Genomic DNA, 18,257 nt, shown 5'->3' on the forward strand with positions numbered 1-18,257 from the left:
TTCACTATAAATTCACTCTTTGATTACTTTTACTTTAACCTCTGTTGTATCTCGTTAACTTCCAGAATGACATTGGATCTCTGACATTAAAGAGAAGCCGTCGCCGTCTGCTTTTTTTGTTGTTTTTTTTTTTAGGGCTTGTTGCCTTTAAGTGTCTCAGTGATGGATGAGTGGCCATAGGATGACAGAGGGAGTGTTGTCATAGCCAAAACAATGATGGATTGTTGTGACAGGAAGTGCCTATTCCTGTCCCTTGGGCGCCATCTGCCATAAAAAGAAAGACTTTGATAAAAGTTTCCTCCCTATAGATACTGTCCCGGCAGGTGTCAGGGTCTAGTCAAGTATTGTGGATTTCAAACGTCTTCTTCTTTTTCTATCATGATGTGAGGGAGTAGTCCAAGTGAGAATGCACTCAATACATTTAGCTCCATGGTTTGTGTAAATTATGCGATTAAAGCCACATTTTTCTTAAAATGACCTTAAATATTTGATATGGATAACATTAAAAGTGTATTTTATTCTTGAGGCATACGTTTAATTTGTTAATTGTGTGACTAAACTCTCTCCTGTCACACTGCTTCTTAATAATCCCGTCAGGAGAGGATTGTATTTTTTTTCTTTTTTCAACAAGCAAGAGGCATTTCAAGCTAATGATGTCTTTACATGTTTCTGACATTAGTGTAATGAGAAAGCAGGCCGGCTGTGGCCAGCTGGGTGGGAGTCTGTGTACCCTGCAGTGATGAGAGATGAGAGAACAAGAGACAGAAGCTCTGTGTGGACTCTGCTGCATCGCAAATAGTCCACAGGGATCAGGGAATAAAACATTTGAGACGCGCGGAGAGAAAAACGGAATATTTGCATTTTATCATGAAGAGGGGATCAACTCTACGTCGAGCGACAGTCACTCAGCTGCTGTTTGGGTAGCGGTGCACGCAAAGCCGAAACGAGACGAGTCGGGGAGACGAGAGCGTGAAGGGGCGAGGACGTGATTAGATCAGTCGACGAAGGCATGAGCCATTTTTGTGGTGTAATCTGCTTAAATGGAGGAAAGCACTTAAGTCCAAGAGGAGACGCCAGTCCTCGAGGGACACGACTGCAGCAGTTTGTGAAAACAGAAAAAAAAAAAATTCCGACCTCCACCAAGTGTAGTGTTCTCACCTTTGCTAATCCAATTTGGTTTAATGTCAGAGCGAATAACCGAACAGCGATCACCTGAATATGCAGCTCCCCTTGGCTTTATAGTGAAATTCAGCCCACAGTTTGAATGTTTTGGTTCAATCTCATACAATTTTCGGGTTTAAACCAAGAAATTGACTCCTTCACATTGCCAGTAGACAAATATGTCTTTCTCTGTTGGACATCACAAACGTGCAGGACAACAGTAGAAAGCACCATGAAGGCCAGCGACAACACTAAAGTTACTCTTCCTGTCAAGATTTGTGACAAGGCTAGGCTACAGACGCTGCGCAGGGTGACCACATACAGTATATCCACGAGTCAAAATATACCACACATCTAAATAATAATACCATTGCCAAGTTGTAAACGATGATACAGTTCAGAGAAAGTTAATGTCAAGACTATGAGAGTTTTTGCCTCAAATTTCAGCACAAGCAAGTAAAGAATCCTAAAATATAAAGCTGCATCGCCCATATTCTGCTCAGGGGAACAAAGTTAATATTCAGATAACCTTGAAACAACACTCAGTCTTATCTATTGCTCTAATTCCTGTTTTAATATCTCTTTTAAGACTCAGCATACTGTGTTTAATGGGTTTTTCCTGTCTCAGCTTTTAACCCCGGTGAACAAAGTGTAGAACTCCAGCCAGAGGTCATCTGTATTAAGAGTCTTACATTTCCTCTTCATCTCTTTGTCTGTTTTTATGACTTTGAAGCCTCTTCGTCACCTCATCTGAGTGATCGAAGCTCTTCTTTGTGTTTCTCTGCAGGTTCTCTCCGTCCCTCACCGAAGACTGGTGTGCTGTAGTCGACTTTTTGAGGTGACAGATGTCAACAAGGCCCAAAAACAGGCGGCGCACCAGAGAGAAGTCTTCCTGTTCAATGATCTCATTGTGGTAAGTGTGCAGAAAAACGAGAAAGATTCAGTCTAATGTAGTTTATTTTAAACCAACTCCCGAAATGGCCCTTTCTGCATCACACAGTCGAGGCTTTAAAGCTGCTTATTTTGTTGTGACAGCTACAATGAACCATCACCTACTTCTGCTGTGAGCTCCCTCTCTTCTTTTATGTTGTTTCATAACTTAGGACTCTCTGGCCGTTGCTTTTAATAATAGATAATAGCAAATGCAGTGTTGCAGTAGCAAAGATCTGTCCCCTGCAGAGCTGCTTTAAGGGCCAGTGATAAAGTTGTGCTTCACCGGGGCCACGGCTCACATAAGTTGTTCATTTTGGTCCAAAGTCGTGTAGATTGGAGAATTATCAAAGGGATAATGTTGGCAATAATTAATGCGCTCATTAGGAGCCACATAGGGGTCATCTATCCAAAGTGTTTAACTGCTCTCATAATTATGTCAAATGTTGATCTCGTTCCAACAAAACACAGTAAAAGAAGAAGCAGCAGGGCGATTCATCTTCCCTTTCCTGCTGGAGCATAAAAGTAATTGGTAGCTGCAGGAAAAGGAGGTTAAAAAGGCCGATTTTGAAGAAAGAGGCGAAAGAAGTCTTCGTCCAACATCACAGTTGAATTGTGTTCATTTGGCACTTAAAGTGAGCGCTTTGATACATTCCCGCAAGACGTTTCAACCTGACAGATTTGAAAGCGGGGCAGAAATTGTTTTGGAAAGATTTTAGTGCGAAATTAACCTAATGGGGACTTTTCTCTTTGAATTTGGGCCCCCGTTCTAGCAGCCTGAACATGTCAAGAAGTGTTTAAAGTGCCAATGTGATGTATTGTTTTAATATGCCCCGCCTGGTAAATTATGGCTCGAAGTAGAGCCGCGAAAACAGATTCTCCTCGTCTTCTCTCCATCTGGAAGGTCATTCAATGAAAAAGCATAACATCTCTAATACATCCTGATAAAAGCACGCCAAGGTGTTATTTTTCATATGAATTAGAGCACCGGCGCACAAACTGGAACCCTTTGAAGGATGTAGTGTTTGTTAATATTGACTCCATCTGCCCTTTAAATGCATTTTAGATTATCAAATAGTTTATTCCTTCTGAGCTTTCTCTGAGATTTCTTTGTGATATGGAAATCTCAAGTTACAAATCAAAAAGATTTCAGACGTGATAAGAACACCGAACACTTTAATGGGCTTTCCTTTTATTGAAAAATGTTACTATGACTCTGAATTCTCATCGTTTTCTCGTTGTGTGTAGATCTTGAAGCTTTGTCCAAAGAAGAAGAGTTCTGCAGCCTACACTTTCTGCAAAGCCATGGGCCTACTGGGGATGCAGTTTCACCTGTTTGAAAATGAATGTAAGTGACAGAAAACAGGAATTAACCCCCAAGTTGTAGGAGTCATGGCTCTTTGAAAAAATGGGGAAAGATCGGAAAAATATGTACATGGGAGAAGTTATCCTTTCAAACACGTGTTTAACATTGTGAAAGGGTGTATCTGAACCCAAGCCAGGTTTTCCTAAGCTTTTTTTTTGTTGCCTAAACCCAACCAAGTATTTTAGTTCCCATAACTGACCAGGTATTTTAGTTCCCAAAATTTACCAAGTATTTTAGTTCCCTAAACACAACCAAGTATTTTAGTCCCAAACTAAGCAAGTCTTTTAGATCCCTCAACCTGACCAAGTATGTTAGTTCCCAAACCTAACCAAGTATTTTAGTTCCCTAAACATAACCAAGTATTTTTGTTGCCTAAACCTAACCAAGTATTTTAGTTCCCTAAACATAACCAAGTATTTTAGTTCCATAAACCTAACCAAGTATGTTAGTTCCCTAAACACAACCAAGTATTTTAGTTCCCTAAACATAACCAAGTATTTTAGTTCCATAAACCTAACCAAGTATATTAGTTCCCTAAACACAACCAAGTATTTTAGTTCCCTAAACCCAAACAAGTATTTTAGTTCCATTAACCTAACCAAGTATTTTAGTTCCCTAAACATAACCAAGTAGTTTTATTGTAGGAGTTCTGGCTATATTTGAAAAACATTTCATATTAAACTCTTTTTATTGCTATCAGTTGTTTTGGTTTTTATATTCGTGTTGCCAGAAATTCATCATCCTGGACTCGTTTGGTCCCATAAATGCATCGTAGTTTCACATTAATTCCGCCTTTGCACTTTTTTAAAAAAAGTAATTGTACCAAACTCCTCAACCCACATTGCAGGAAAAAATCATCTCATAAAAATATCTGCAAAAGGAAAAGAAAAAAATGCCATTTTCAAAAAGTTTGTTCAATTTCTCCCTTTATACTTTTTGTCTCGACAACTCAATGTCCTCTGCTCTCCCCAGACTATCCTCACGGCATCACCATCCTCTCACCTTTCGGCTCAGACAAGAAGCAGGTCCTTAACTTCTGTGCCCAAAGTGCTGAGGAGCTGCTCAAGTTTCTAGAAGACCTGAAGGAATCGATTGCAGAGGTGTCGGAGATGGAGCAGATACGCATCGAATGTGAGTGTCAGTCCGTCTGTAGTTTTTCCCCTGATAATACAGTGAAAGACTTCACTGCATTCCTGATGTTCATATCACACAGTTTGTGCCTTTACTCGCCCATGTCATCTAGGACCTTCCGTACTGTGACTACATTTACATGCACAATATTATAGTAATGCAACTTAATTATTTCTCCTCAAGCCTGTGTATAACTGTACATTCATTTAATCTTATCAGAATATGTTATTTAACTTCTTCACATTGTCTCAATGTGACTTAAAACTTACGTGTGTGATAAGATTAGATGGAAAAGTCACTGTTTCAGGTTTGAATGTGTTGTAGCGAACAGGTTGTAAGGCTGCAGCCTCCAGTAGATCACATTTCTGGTCGGAAGGAGCAGCACACCTACCTACTTATTAACATTTACAAAGGACGTGGATGTCAGTGGATTTTTGGATACGCACAAATCTCACCATGCTGACCTTTTTAAAAGGATTGAATGAAGCAGTCCATACTCCAGCTAACAAACTCCCTCAGCTGTGTTTGTTATGGACTGTGCATGTAAACATAAATATTGGTGAATATTAATTTCCATTGGCAATGTAATCAGCTAGGTAGAATTTAGGGCAAAAAATGAAATATTTTGTGCATGTGTACATCATCAATGTTATCCTTGTTAAAGCAGAGATTTTTATAATGAACAACAAACAAAGTGTAGACCAGAGGCTACCAAATAATGAGGGAGGATCATGGGTATATCTCATAAGGAGGTCAAATAATTGTGAGTATTTGTTGGAACTGCTTTAAGGATATGGATTTACTAAATTATGATGTCTGCGTTCTCTACTTGACGCAGGTCTCTATATACTCGTTCTCGTCCATCACGTTTGTGTGTATTTCCTCCTGTGGCAATGCACCCAGCAACAAAAGAAGGGTCGACATCCCATTACATTGTGGACTAAATCGATAATCTCACATCTTGGGAAGTGGGAGGCTACAGTGGATTCTTAGATCCTCCGTGTGGGAATCAATAGGTCCGCAGATAGTACACACGAGTCAGAAGCCATCCACTCCCTTTTGTGTTATTTGCCAACTCGTAGTCAGCATCCCATTTGTGTCGGTGCAGAATGACTTTTGCATCTTGTTTCCTTTTGGTGCACTGCAGCTCAAACAGACTGCAGGAGGGCAGCGAATTGGAGGTGAAAAGAGGCCAGTGTTCCTAAAAGCAGCCAGGCATCTGCGTTGTTCTGGCCCGTGTGCATGTGAAAGTCTCCAGACAATAACACATGCACATACTTAGACACACATGGAAAAACCGGAGTATCCAGAGCCTGGCTCCTGCCAGTGGGCATCAAAGAGAGGCTCCCTGCTGGGATTTGACGCAACCGCATTACCCTTCACAGAGAGGGAGGGCCAGCAGCCCGCGGAGAGCAGGCAACAACATATGGAGACAGGCAGAGGTTGACAGAAGGAAGTTATTTCTCTCTCTAAAGTGGAGCTGGAGACAGCTACAGCCCACAAAAACACACGTAAACCAACACACACGTACAAATAAGAAAAACGTGCAAAAGCACAAACAGCACTCGCTTTTTCTCAAGACTTTATATAGAAACAAAACTTGGAGGAAGAATGATTGCTGGCACTCGCAAAGACAAACACATCTTCTGTCTCTCCTTTAAGTGCTTTGTATTGTTGGCACATTAGTAAACATGCCTGCAGCTGACTCACTTGTGTTTGGGCTTTCCCTCTTTGAGATAGGAAGGAGAAATTTCTTCTTATCTGGAGGTGCATTTTTATTTTCTTGCATCTGGATGTTCACAATGAGGAAAATTCATAACAGAGTTTCTCATTTAAATTCCACCCTACACTATAAAAAACTATATAATTAATGTTGCTCCAGGACCATCATTGAAACTGACCAATCACTTTTTTGTAATGTCATTGTTATGCCACTCGGAAAAAGACCGAAAAAACATGTTGTCCTAAACCCAACCAAGTATTTTTGTTCCCTTAAACTAAGTATTTGTGTTGCCTCATCCTAACCAAGTATTTTAGTTCCCTAAACCCAGCTAAATATTTTAGTTACCTAAACCCAACCAAGTATTTTAGTCCCCTTAAACTAACCAAGTGTTTTTGTTGCCTCATCCTAACCAAGTATTTTAGTTCCCTAAACCCAGCTAAATATTTTAGTTACCTAAACCCAACCAAGTATTTTAGTCCCCTTAAACTAACCAAGTGTTTTTGTTTCCTAAACCTAACCAGGTATTTTAGTTCCCTAAACCTAACTAGATATTATAGTTACCTAAACCAAACCAAGTATTTTAGTTCCCTCAAACTAACCAAGTATTTTAGTTCCTTAAGCCTAACTAAATATTATAGTTACCTAAACCAAACCAAGTAGTTTGTTGCCTCAACCTAACTAGATATGTTTGTTCCCTTAAATTAACCATGTATTTAAGTTCCCTAGACCTTACCAAGTATTTTGTCCCCTAAACCTAAACATGTATTATTGTTCCCTTAAACTAACCAAGTATTGATGTCACCTCAACCTAACCAAGTATTTTAGTTCCCTAAACTTAACCAAGTAGTTTGTTGCCTCAACCTTACTAGATATGTTTGTTCCCTTAAACTAACCATGTATTTTTGTTGCCTAAACCTAAGTTAATATTGTGGTTCCCTAAATCTAACCAATTGTTTTATTTACTTCATTTAAACCCAAGCATATATTCATTTATTATTCATTTATCATAACTTTATTCTTCATATATGTTGAATTGAATGCCTCGCTGTTGAGAAGTTTCACATTTCAGCATGTTTAACCTAACCTGCTGTTCACGGACTAAAAGTCTCTTTAGGTTATGCTGGAAATAATAGTAAGTGTGTCAGTTGTACATTTTCATCTTTTGTTCCTATAATTAGTGCCAACATACAGTGTACTTTCCACAAAACTTCTAGCTACAGTACATTATTGGGAAATTGTTAGCAAAATACAGACTGGTTAAATAAAGTGGCGCTGCTCTTTATTTATAGATGAATCTGACCCATTTTCCAGGAGACAAACTACAAAAAGGATATTTTCTGTTCATTTTGCCAGATTTTTTGTCACACTCGCACCAAAACAAATCGGAGGACATTGTGTATCGCACCTTTGAGGTCTCACCTGGTGGTTTTTCCCGGTTCAAAATTAGAATGCAGCGCAGTGTAGGCGACAAAACAACATTTAGTCATCATGATTGGAAATGACATGCAATTACCATCAAGTGTGAAGTTTAATTAGAGAGATGGAGAGTCGCGTTTCCAGCTTAGAGAAGCGAGTGGGAGGGGAAGGCGACAGCAGCGTGTGTGCGTATGTTATATTTTCTAAAATAAAGTGGAAATAACCCACCTACCTCTACCTGCTTCTACCTGTTTTTCTCTCTGCCGTGATGATTACGATGATGATCATTTCTGTCCTCTGTTCTCTGCAGGGGAGCTGGAGAAGCAGCAGGGAGCCAAGACTCACTCGGTAAAGAACAACGGCACACAGCTAGAGCTGCGCGGCAAACAGGGCTCCCCATCAGGTGTGTGTGTGTGTGTGTAGAGTGTGTGTGTGCTGTTACTTTTTAATTTTAAAGCCCACTGCGGAGACCTTTTCCTCCGCTGCTTTAATTTACCTGCTGTCGAGATAAACTTGAACCACTGCTGGTTTCTGAATTGATCAATTGGAAAAATAAGGAAAATGTTATGCTATAAAAAGAAGGTGCAACCTGTAGTATGAAATACATTTTGATTACTAAGGATTTGTAAATAATTAAATGATAACAGCAGCAATTTACAATCTGACTTCTTAGTAATTTTTGAAACAAGGGTAATCTACTATCGCACAAAAGCAGGCTTCTCATTTCTAGCCAGTGACTGTAACAAACAGATTTATCAACTTTAAGTCAACGTTAACTCCAGGAAATGGTTTAAAACTGTCCCACAGCTTGTGTGAGACCAAATAAACACATTCTTCTCTGAGATTTTGGTCTTGAATGGTCAAGTGCCACAAAAATTGGCTGCCCCTTGTAAACCCTTGTTAATAGTGTGTTAAGTTGACCTTTTTCTACAAAGAATCCAAGTTTCTGTGAAGTGGCAGGAGATATTTTGGGCTTCCACCTGGTTCCAAAAGTCCCATTTATTTCTCCCATTACGGATTCTTCTTTGTTGTTATGAGACTGCTGCTGTGATTTGCACCTCTGACTGGATTTTTATCTTATCCATGGCAACAGCAGCTGAGGCTCGTGGGTATTGTAGTATTTCGATTGGTCTCCCTTGAAAAAACAGGATTTCTCTGAAACAAAAGTGAAATAACTGAAACTGGGGCTTTTGCAACTCTCTCAATTATCACTTTCATGCACTTTATCTTTAAATAAGTGGGGTGATAAAAGAGTTTTATTTTAAAGTTTTATTTCCTGCTCCTTAAAAAATTTAAAGATGCAATTAAAAGCTCACATACTGTTTAACACCGACGTTTTGCGGCCACCTTTGTCCCTCTTCCCTCCATGTTTTCCTCTGTCCAGGAAACCAGGAGATAGATGACAGAAGTGGACACAATGCAGTAGAGGTAAGTGCTTAGTGTTAGGGCCATGTCCCAAACAACAGGTAAGTCAGTCAGTACAGTGTTTCATTATCAAGGTATCTCAGGATGTAGATAGATGAGATGAAAACTCAGGACTAGTCGTATCTTTTAGGGCTACAGGCGTCAAGCGGGAGTGGGTGAAGAGTGGATGAGAGAACGAGTGCTGCGGGGTAGAGCGCTGCGGGCATGTGAGGTAACCCAACCAAACAAAATATTAGATAAAAGGACATCTTTGCCATTCGGGGAAATTAAGAACATCATAATTCTTGGTTGTAGTCACAGAAAATGCATCAGACTCAGAGGCTTGGATATCATCTGCAAGCCTAAAAAGAAATAGGTTGTAATTAGTTTCACAAGCTCGGGCAAAAAATTACAACTCCTTTAGGGCCTTTAAAGGAAACACGAGGAAGCAGCCGTTGCTAAAAGTAGCGGAGGACAAGTGTGGAATGCAAATACGGCGCGTGTGTGCGTGTACTCACATGCAGCACTGAGACCTGAGACCTTAATTAACACAGTAACATGCAGGCGGATAAATTTAACGCTCATTTGACCCGGAGTCGCCGCCTCCTCGCCCCTCCCCGAGACCTCAGGGGGAAACTTCTCGTGCGAACATTTCGTGTGAGTGAGAGAGCAAGCTGAACTACAGTACCCATGGGGCTTTGCAATTACAATCCTAGAGGCGGCGGATGACCTTTCCTAGTCCTTTCTGTGGCGCTGGAGATGAGAAGGCAAACACACGGGGTCAACTTGACGCGTAGTGGCTGTTTAAGTCCGCACAGCTCGCTGGTGCGCTAAGCTGCGCTGTAAATCTTCACATACATTCACTGCAGCACAAAAATACAATGTTTTTGTTTGCATAAGCATCCATCTCGCCTAATCGCCTTTGGGTTCTGATAATAGGGAGTTATGATCAGGTCAGTCTTCATGGTTGTCTGAGCTACCTTCACCAGCCGTCTTCCTCTCCGCCTGCAGTAAATGTCAGTGGCTGGTGGGGAGCCGTTAGCTGTCGAAACACATTTATCTCAGAAACCAGGGAGGGTCAGGCTGAGAATCCTGCTCATACTAGAGGCTTGAATAGAGAGATGACAGAAGCCCACAGCAGGCGTTTAATCAGAATTTGATAAAGGAAGGTGTCGAGATTTTGCTTCTCTTCCTCGGAGAAATATGCTCGTCTGCGCTCGAGTTTCAAAGTGGCTAAAAAGACAGCCGAGGGTGTAATTTACAGCTCACACGGCGGAGCGTATTTGTGAACACAAGTGTGGGCTGTTTGTCTGACATGACAAGCAAACGCTAAAACCAACAGACACAAAGAAAAGCCGTCCTTGCAGAACACAGAGGTAAACAGAGGCGGCTGTAAGTGTTCGCCCTTTAAAGCTCTGCCAGCTTCTCCTCAGGTGCAGCCAATCCAGCTAACGAGCCGCCCACTCCGTCCACTTCCACCGCTTCACAGGCCGAGACACGCAGCCAGAGAGGGAGGCCTCGCAGCGGAGAGCAGGGTAGCATCAGCTGGCTACTGCCAAATCTAATTCTGTAAACGTAATGGCGACGATGCGCTTGAATAAAAGATATCAGATTTAAACACTGTGGTGGAAAAAGAAGAGTGATTTTGAGATGCTTGCAGAAGAGTGCTGTGATGTAGGTAAGCATACTTGTCATGTATGTTCTCTACCAGCTAAAATCAACATAAAGCATAGGCAGATGCAAATATACATGAAATGCCGCCGTTCTAATCCTTCTTCCACTTTCAAATATACTGCAGTTACTGCAAATCAAATGTCTTAGTAGCACTGCATTTTTTTGTAAATAACCAGCTTAATTGAACCAAACAATGTTAACTGCGTATAAAGCGTGACAGACTTTCACTTCAGACACGTGTACACTTTTTTTAAAGTACCATCACTGAAACTTTCAAAATAAAAGCACCAAAACAACCATGAACGATAAAACATTAAAAAAAAACCCAATGGATTACTCAGGCCATCCTACCACAAAAGTCCTGTTTGTTGTTGTATAGACATGCATACCCTAGTTTTATTATTAAATATAGTAAAAATTAGTAAAAATATGTATAAAACATAGTTTAGTTTGTTTGTTTAAACATGAACATATACATATTATATATTACCTTTGTTTAAGGCACACACAAATCAAAATGTAAAAATGATTAAAACATTTATTACCGAAAGTTACTTGCTCGATCAAGTTCTTGGCCTAATACAGTACAATCCAATACAATATAGTGTGCTATACTATACAGTAGTTACTCATTTTGTGTACTCACAGTGGTGCATACATTTCAGAATTTGGACTTTCAAATAATTACACTTTATAATAAGGGAGTGATTTCTGTGAGTATTAATAGTCCTAAATAATCATCAATAATCAGAAACAGGTTTTTTGCCAAGTACATTTACACATAAAAGGACTTTGCTTTGTTATATTGTTGCAGTAACGGTAAACACAGTACGAGAAAATATAAAAAGAGAAGAGTACTGCAATCCAAGAAGTATTAAAAAATAGAAAATATACAATAACAAGAAAAAAATCTAAAAAACTATAGAAAAAAAGTGGAGGAAAAAAAGTGTATTAATACATATGTATTTCAGAAATGTAAGTATTCAGAAAAGAGTTTTATTCTTCTGAATTTTAGCAACCAAACAACCCAATCCTCCGTTACCCGATGTAACAGTGGAGGTCATTTTATCACCATCACTGAATGTATTGTGATCGTTGTGGAACAAACGTGTTCTTCCTGCTCAGAAATCAAACTTTTGAAAGGCACCAAAAAGTCCTTCATTCTTTATCTCCAGCGCTTCAGAGCTCATTGATACTCTTCCCTTACGTATATGTGCTAAGTCTTCAAGGAGAAACAGTGGCTGGCAGATAGAATAGGAGCAAATGTTAATGGAGTTCTTTCACATCGGCTCCTGTAACAGAAAGCTGCTGTAAGCTCTCTCTTACCTCAGATACTTCACATTAAAGGTCCATTATGCTGCAGGTGAATTACTGTTGACCTTGTTCACGCTGTCGCCATTTTTGGTCGGGAACTCTATTCTGATTGGCACACTTACAGCCGATAAAAACGCTTCCACTAAGAACTTTCTCTTGTATAGAAGATAAAAAAAGTTAGCGACCGGAAAGGAAAAAGCTTTTACATTCCTGACTCTCTGGGCTCTAATGTGTGTTTAGGGGCATTAAAATGACAAGACGATTACTCAGCATCATTAATAAGACTTATTTGCTGGATTAGCTGCTGTTGGCTCGACTATTGTTTAAAATCATGACGAAAAAAATGACGTAGGGGAGAAATGATAGAAATTAGAGTACAGAAATGGAGTGTTGGCAGGTCATAATCCTCAACTAACACTGAGAGGTTTTCAAGGAACTTGTAACTGGTTATCAAAGTCTCAATTTAATATGACCACAAGACCATTGGCAAGAAGATTGCTTATTTCTATATAATTATTATAGTTACTCTTAATGCCTGTTGCTGGGTTGAATTCCGACTTATCTGGGACACATAACTCAAACAAACAAACATTTTTTGTGGTGTTGTGGATAAAGTGAGGAGGGAAAGAAGCTGCTCTGTCGTCTCGTGGCACGGCACAACAACAAAGTTAACTTTTGTCACTTTTAAACCAAAGCTAGCGCAGAAATGTGGGTTTATTCAACGCAGGTAAGCCTGCTCAAAAAAATTAAGATTAGAATAAATAAAAATTTCAATTAGACACATCATTTTTTTAGCCATTAAAGCCATTAGCTTGTGAGAAAAATGATAATAGCGTGCCTGACATGTGCTGTGGTTGCATATCCCTCACACACATAACATGCAAAACAGATTGCGCCCATGCCATAACTCTTTGATGATACGACTTATATATTTTTTTTAGCGTACAGTTTGCGTTCTGGTGACTTGCAAACGTGACATGTTTCCTAAAGTAAGGGAAAGAGTTCAAGGAAAGCTGTGATGAAGGAGCAGAGGTAGCAGAGGGAGGTAACTGCGAGGGAAGGAAGGCGACTGCCGAGAATAGAGAGTTGATATAAATGTGACATGTGGAGGTTTGCATTCTGATGAGTGTTGCCTGTGGACGTCTGTGGTTGTCAGTCTGCTCACCTCCTCTCCTCCTCTTCTTCCACCTCTCCCTCTTCTTCGTATGACCTCCGTCTATGTTCTGGTTTACCCCCCACCCCCCTAAAAAATCTTCCTCGTGTCCGCTGTCCCCATAGCGCCACACAGTGGTTTGGAAGGGAGACACAGGGGCCCTCAGTGTCGCCTTTGGAACCACCGGGCCCCTTTCTGTTAGCGTCGCACCAAAATTTCTGATCCCACATTCCCCCACCACTGTCCTCACACCGGTGTTCCCAGCATCCGATCTACACTGACCCCTGTAGGGGTGGAGGGAGGGGAGCGTGCAGTAGTCACGATGATCTTACACCTCCACCGAAACCCAACACCTAAGCCCCCACGCATGCCCTGTGTGTGTGTGTGCTGTGCATTCACCACCCCCACCCCCTAAAAAATAAAAAAAAACAAAAAGAGGGCTTGACGGATTGTAGAGGAGGACCAGTTTTATAACATTTGATGCTGTTCTCTTGGCTGTTTTCTAAACTAGGTGTCAATTCACAACAGGCTTCAGACGTACCAGCTCAGCAGCAGCACGGCTCGGAGTCCCGAGAGCGTGGCCCTTCTTAACCACCGGGGGGAGCTGCTTTTCCAGCAGGGCCCCCAGGGGCTAACCCAGGGGCCGGCGCCTCCACCTCAGCACCCTCAGCTGCAGTCAGCGGCAAGCACCCCAGCCCACCACCTCCACCTCCAGCAGCACCACCAGCCCGCCGTCAGCATGGCTGATCTGCGGCCCGAGACACTCATCCAGTGTCAGCAGATCGTCAAGGTCATCATGCTGGACAACAGCGGCCACGGACGCATGGAGGCCTTCCTCAGCCAGACGCCCACACACCACCACTACCAGCACCACCACCACCACCACAGCCACCACCAGCTCAGTCAGTCGGCCATGTCCACCCCGGTCCGCTCGCCGGACGGATCCCATGGCAACGACGGCCACCAGCCCCCGCTGCCTCCTCCACCTCCGCCTTACAACCACCCGCACCAGTATATACCGCCGGACCCCCGCCTCAGTCTACACCGGACCCCAAGTGGCTCTCGGAGCATGGTGTAAATAAATTAGTATTCCTTCCCTGAAACACACACTTTCACACACACACACACACACACACACACACACACACTCCCACACTCCCACACTATTTAAAAGTACATACTGTACATATATACATACAGAAAGAGCTATAATGAAAAAAATGAAATCTCACTTATATGCATATATTTAAGGAAAAAAAAGAAACAAAAAGAAAATCAAGGTTTTAAAAGAGATACGGAGGAATGAAGTGCATATATAAAGTTTTACTTGATTCCACATGTATTTTGAAATATTATGTAGTTTTAACAAATTTCTATAACTTTTTGTCAGTTTTAACTCTTGCTAGAGAAAACACAGATATTCCGTTTCTGGATGGATCCAGATCGTAGTTCCAGTATTCACCACGGCAACAACAACAACAACAACAACAACAACAGAAATACGTGAATCCCTCAAACTATTTTTTTGTTTGGATCGTGATGGATGAACAAGGACCTTCTGCTTCTGTTCTGCTTCTCTCATCCCAGACCTCATGCCTACTGTGCTGTATGTGCGCGTGCGTGCACAGTTGACACTTAACTGAAGAAAAAAAAAAAAAAACAACGTGTGCCAAAATACATACGCTTCCACTAAACACTGACTCCTTTGCACTTGACTTAAACGCTAGGGCTAGAAGAAAAGAAAGAAAAAAAAACAAAAACTCCTTCCTTTGCTTTGAGAAAATAGTCCTTTCACGCTTCTCCCTCAAGGAGCACAAAAAAAATGAATCGCAAAACTGATATTTCATAAAAAAAAGACTAAAAAAAACTATCTCCCCGTTTGCGCTCTTGCTGATTTATTTATGTGATGGAGAGCCTTCTCTCTCCGTCTCTGCTCCCCTGGATTAAAAAAAAACAAAAAAAAAAACAAAAAAAAAACACCCCGACATCCTCCGATAAGCTGTGTTTGTCATCCGCTCCTCTGTTGTGCTGTGGCTCTCTATCATCTAAAAACACTCTCACTCAGTCGTCGCTCTCCATAGATCATTCTACGGCGGAGGATGACAGGAAACAAAGGCGACCAATCACGTGGATTGCTCGCCAAACCAAAAAGTCAGCCCAGGATGGTCGCGTTGATTGTTGTTTGTCTTCATATGTAACATCAAGTTCAACAAGTTCTCCGCCACATTTATCTGCTGAAGTTTTTCTCATTTTTCAGAGTTAATTGAGCTGCTGAAACTGGACTATTAGATCTCACATGTGATATATGTGCAACACTGTCATCTGTTGTGTATGATCTTCGCTTTTTCAGGATATTTCCGTGAAGATGCTTCTGCTACAAAAGTCAAGATCTGTGTTTATTTTCATTTGCGTAAAATATTCCACCTCTGTGTGTGTGCGTGTTTCCACCCTCGACACATCCAGACGCCGTCTCTTCATGTCGGTACAACTCCCAGGTTCGGTTTCAGCTCCCTGTGACTGTTTTTCTCCTCCCTTCCTAACCTTTCGGTCTGACATTTTCAAAAAAAATAGGCAAAAAAACTACACACAGCTTACATTGCAAATGCTGGCATTAATGGTTTTTGTTTGTGCTGTTGGCTGCTTTAAATAAGAACGGGACAAAAAGAATGCATTATCTGATCTGCTTCTCTGTCACCCCAGCCTAGATTGTAAATACCACATTCGAGCAGTGTCGGAAAGGACAAGCAAGCTACCTTTAGCCCTCCTTCAAAATGCTATTGCCCTGTCACGCGTCCTTCACTCTGAAATAGGTCAGCCCCGGCCCGAATGCGTCCATCTTTAAAACATAAGCCCCACCAGGTAGTGTGGAATGGATGTTCGGTTAACTCTGCTCCCATCTGACCCCCATCTGTCTGATTTGTTGATTTATAATCACAGAGCCACCGCGGGGAGGTCTCTATCTCATCTTTCTGTCCTTTTCCACTCACGACTTCACCCAGCGGAAAGACAGAGGTTACAGAAAAAAAACAGGCTGTTGTTTTGGCAGAGATGATGAGAGTGCGTGTGTGTGTGCGTGCGTGTTTGTGTGTGTGTGTGACCAGCTCACAGTAGCATCCTGACTTTCCCCCGAACAAATCCGACCTCTCTTTTTTTTGTCATTACTTCATAAGACAATGAGAAGAATCAGCGCTTTCAAGATGAATGAGTTACTTTAAAGCTGCACTATGTTGTTTTGGGGAAGAAGTTTTAAGATCGTCAATGACTGTTTGTTTTTTTATGCGTAAACAAACTAAATAAACAAACTCTCTTCGTTTTCATGACTGAATAAACAAACTGACCCACTGTTGTTTATATTTGGCGGACCCTGCCACCTTTCTAGCTTCAAACATTGTTCTTATTTTTCTCTGAGAACAACTTGTTTATTAGTTTGTATTATGACCTCATTAATATCGTTTCTTCTCCAAAACTACATCTCGCCCCTTTAAAAAATGGTTATAACAGACTTCTGCTCTCTGCATTGCTGGATGATGATTGTACGACTGCTCATGTATTTGTTTTTAAACCAGCGCTCAGATATTATGTAGTTCTCTTCCCGTGCATGGCATCAGTTTGGAGGCCGATCGAACTCTTGATTCCCAAAAGTCTTGAATTAGTTTGTGCATGACTGAATAAGCTGCGAGCGCACTAGTGGGAGATGAAGAAGACAGATTTTTTTTTTTTTTTTTTGTTATGCTATGAAAGAGTTTGTAATGGAACGGAAAAAAATGAAACATTTATGACAGCAAACAGCCCTTCAAACAGTAAAGTGAGGCCTCTACTTTGCCAAACAGTGGCCATCTTTGTCCTCCCGTGTCTTTCACTACCCTTTGTTTATGGTTGCGCAGATTTTCCTACTTTGGGTGATAGACATGCTGTGTGTGTGCAATAAATGTGAATATGAGGCGCACTTGAAATCACAAGTTTATGTCTGAAAGAAAGCAAATGTAGCATTTTTGAGAGTGCAGCATATGATATGGAAGTAGTGGCTAACTTTCTTGAAGAAACCGAAAAAAAAAGGGCTCTGCCATACCAGTGCACTGCTTCATGAATGACATGTGGATCTTTTGTCTGGCTCTTCAACACTGTGTTTGCTCATACTAGTTAAAAAAAATTACAAAAAGTGGACATATTTAGGGAAAGACAGGCGGGAAACTGAGTGTAACATGAACCGTCATCTCCCTCAGTTGGCTTTGAACCCCTCTCTACCAGTCTTTGCAGTATATCAACATGCTATTAAAGATGATTTAAGTCTATTCACCACAATGAGTTGCTTTGGTTCTTTGGATTCAATGACTTCATTTTTTTAAACTTCTGAGCCACAGTATTGTTCATTTTTTAAATATCACGTTGCAGAACGCTGCATTTTACCGTTCATCACACCACGAAGCTAACATTTTAATTTTACATTACAAGACAATGGCTTGTAGGTGCTTAATAAGTTTATAATAGGATTTCAAACATATTTATTGAGTTTTACCCACATATTATATCATTGTTAAACCTTTAAAGCTTTTTTAAGACTGATAAATAATTAGACATTTACCAGCAGTTGACTAGACACATATATCTCGTTAAGATATAGAGATATAAAGATATAATATGTAGGAATTCTGCATTAAAATGTGTTAAAACGATCAGGCCATTGTCACATATTTTGAGTTGTGTACTTGACATTATCCCAAATGTTTCCAACCAAGTTTGAACCCAGAGAAATTCCCAAGTTTACTCAAGTTAACAAGTTGTTCGGTTGGCCGTCACTACTTCCAGGATAGAGAAGTTGGGGAACAAGACGAAAAGACAAAACTTACCTGCCCCAAACAGATTACTGTACTGTACATTAGCCGTAAGCTAATGTTAGCAAGCAACGACATACACCAAGGGTGTGCATTTAAGTCAACTCTCAGTGAATTACAGTAAGCACTCACCAGAGCATTTTGTTTTGTTTT

General features: G+C 40.9%; 1 protein-coding gene across 1 annotated transcript in view; it reads left to right on the plus strand.

Moving 5' to 3' along the window:
- iqsec3a (IQ motif and Sec7 domain ArfGEF 3a) overlaps positions 1-14,350 on the plus strand; it is a 101,427-nt gene extending 87,077 nt beyond the window's left edge. Inside the window, exons 9-14 of the mRNA XM_073480314.1 lie at positions 1,949-2,074; positions 3,340-3,439; positions 4,430-4,588; positions 8,038-8,130; positions 9,112-9,155; positions 13,784-14,350. Of these exons, the coding sequence (XP_073336415.1) occupies positions 1,949-2,074; positions 3,340-3,439; positions 4,430-4,588; positions 8,038-8,130; positions 9,112-9,155; positions 13,784-14,350 (1,089 nt within the window). The remainder of the gene's footprint in view (positions 1-1,948; positions 2,075-3,339; positions 3,440-4,429; positions 4,589-8,037; positions 8,131-9,111; positions 9,156-13,783) is intronic.
- Positions 14,351-18,257: the final 3,907 nt, after the last annotated feature.

Source organism: Pagrus major, chromosome 14 (genome assembly GCF_040436345.1).
Source record: "Pagrus major chromosome 14, Pma_NU_1.0".
In the NCBI taxonomy this organism is placed as follows: Eukaryota; Metazoa; Chordata; class Actinopteri; order Spariformes; family Sparidae; genus Pagrus; species Pagrus major.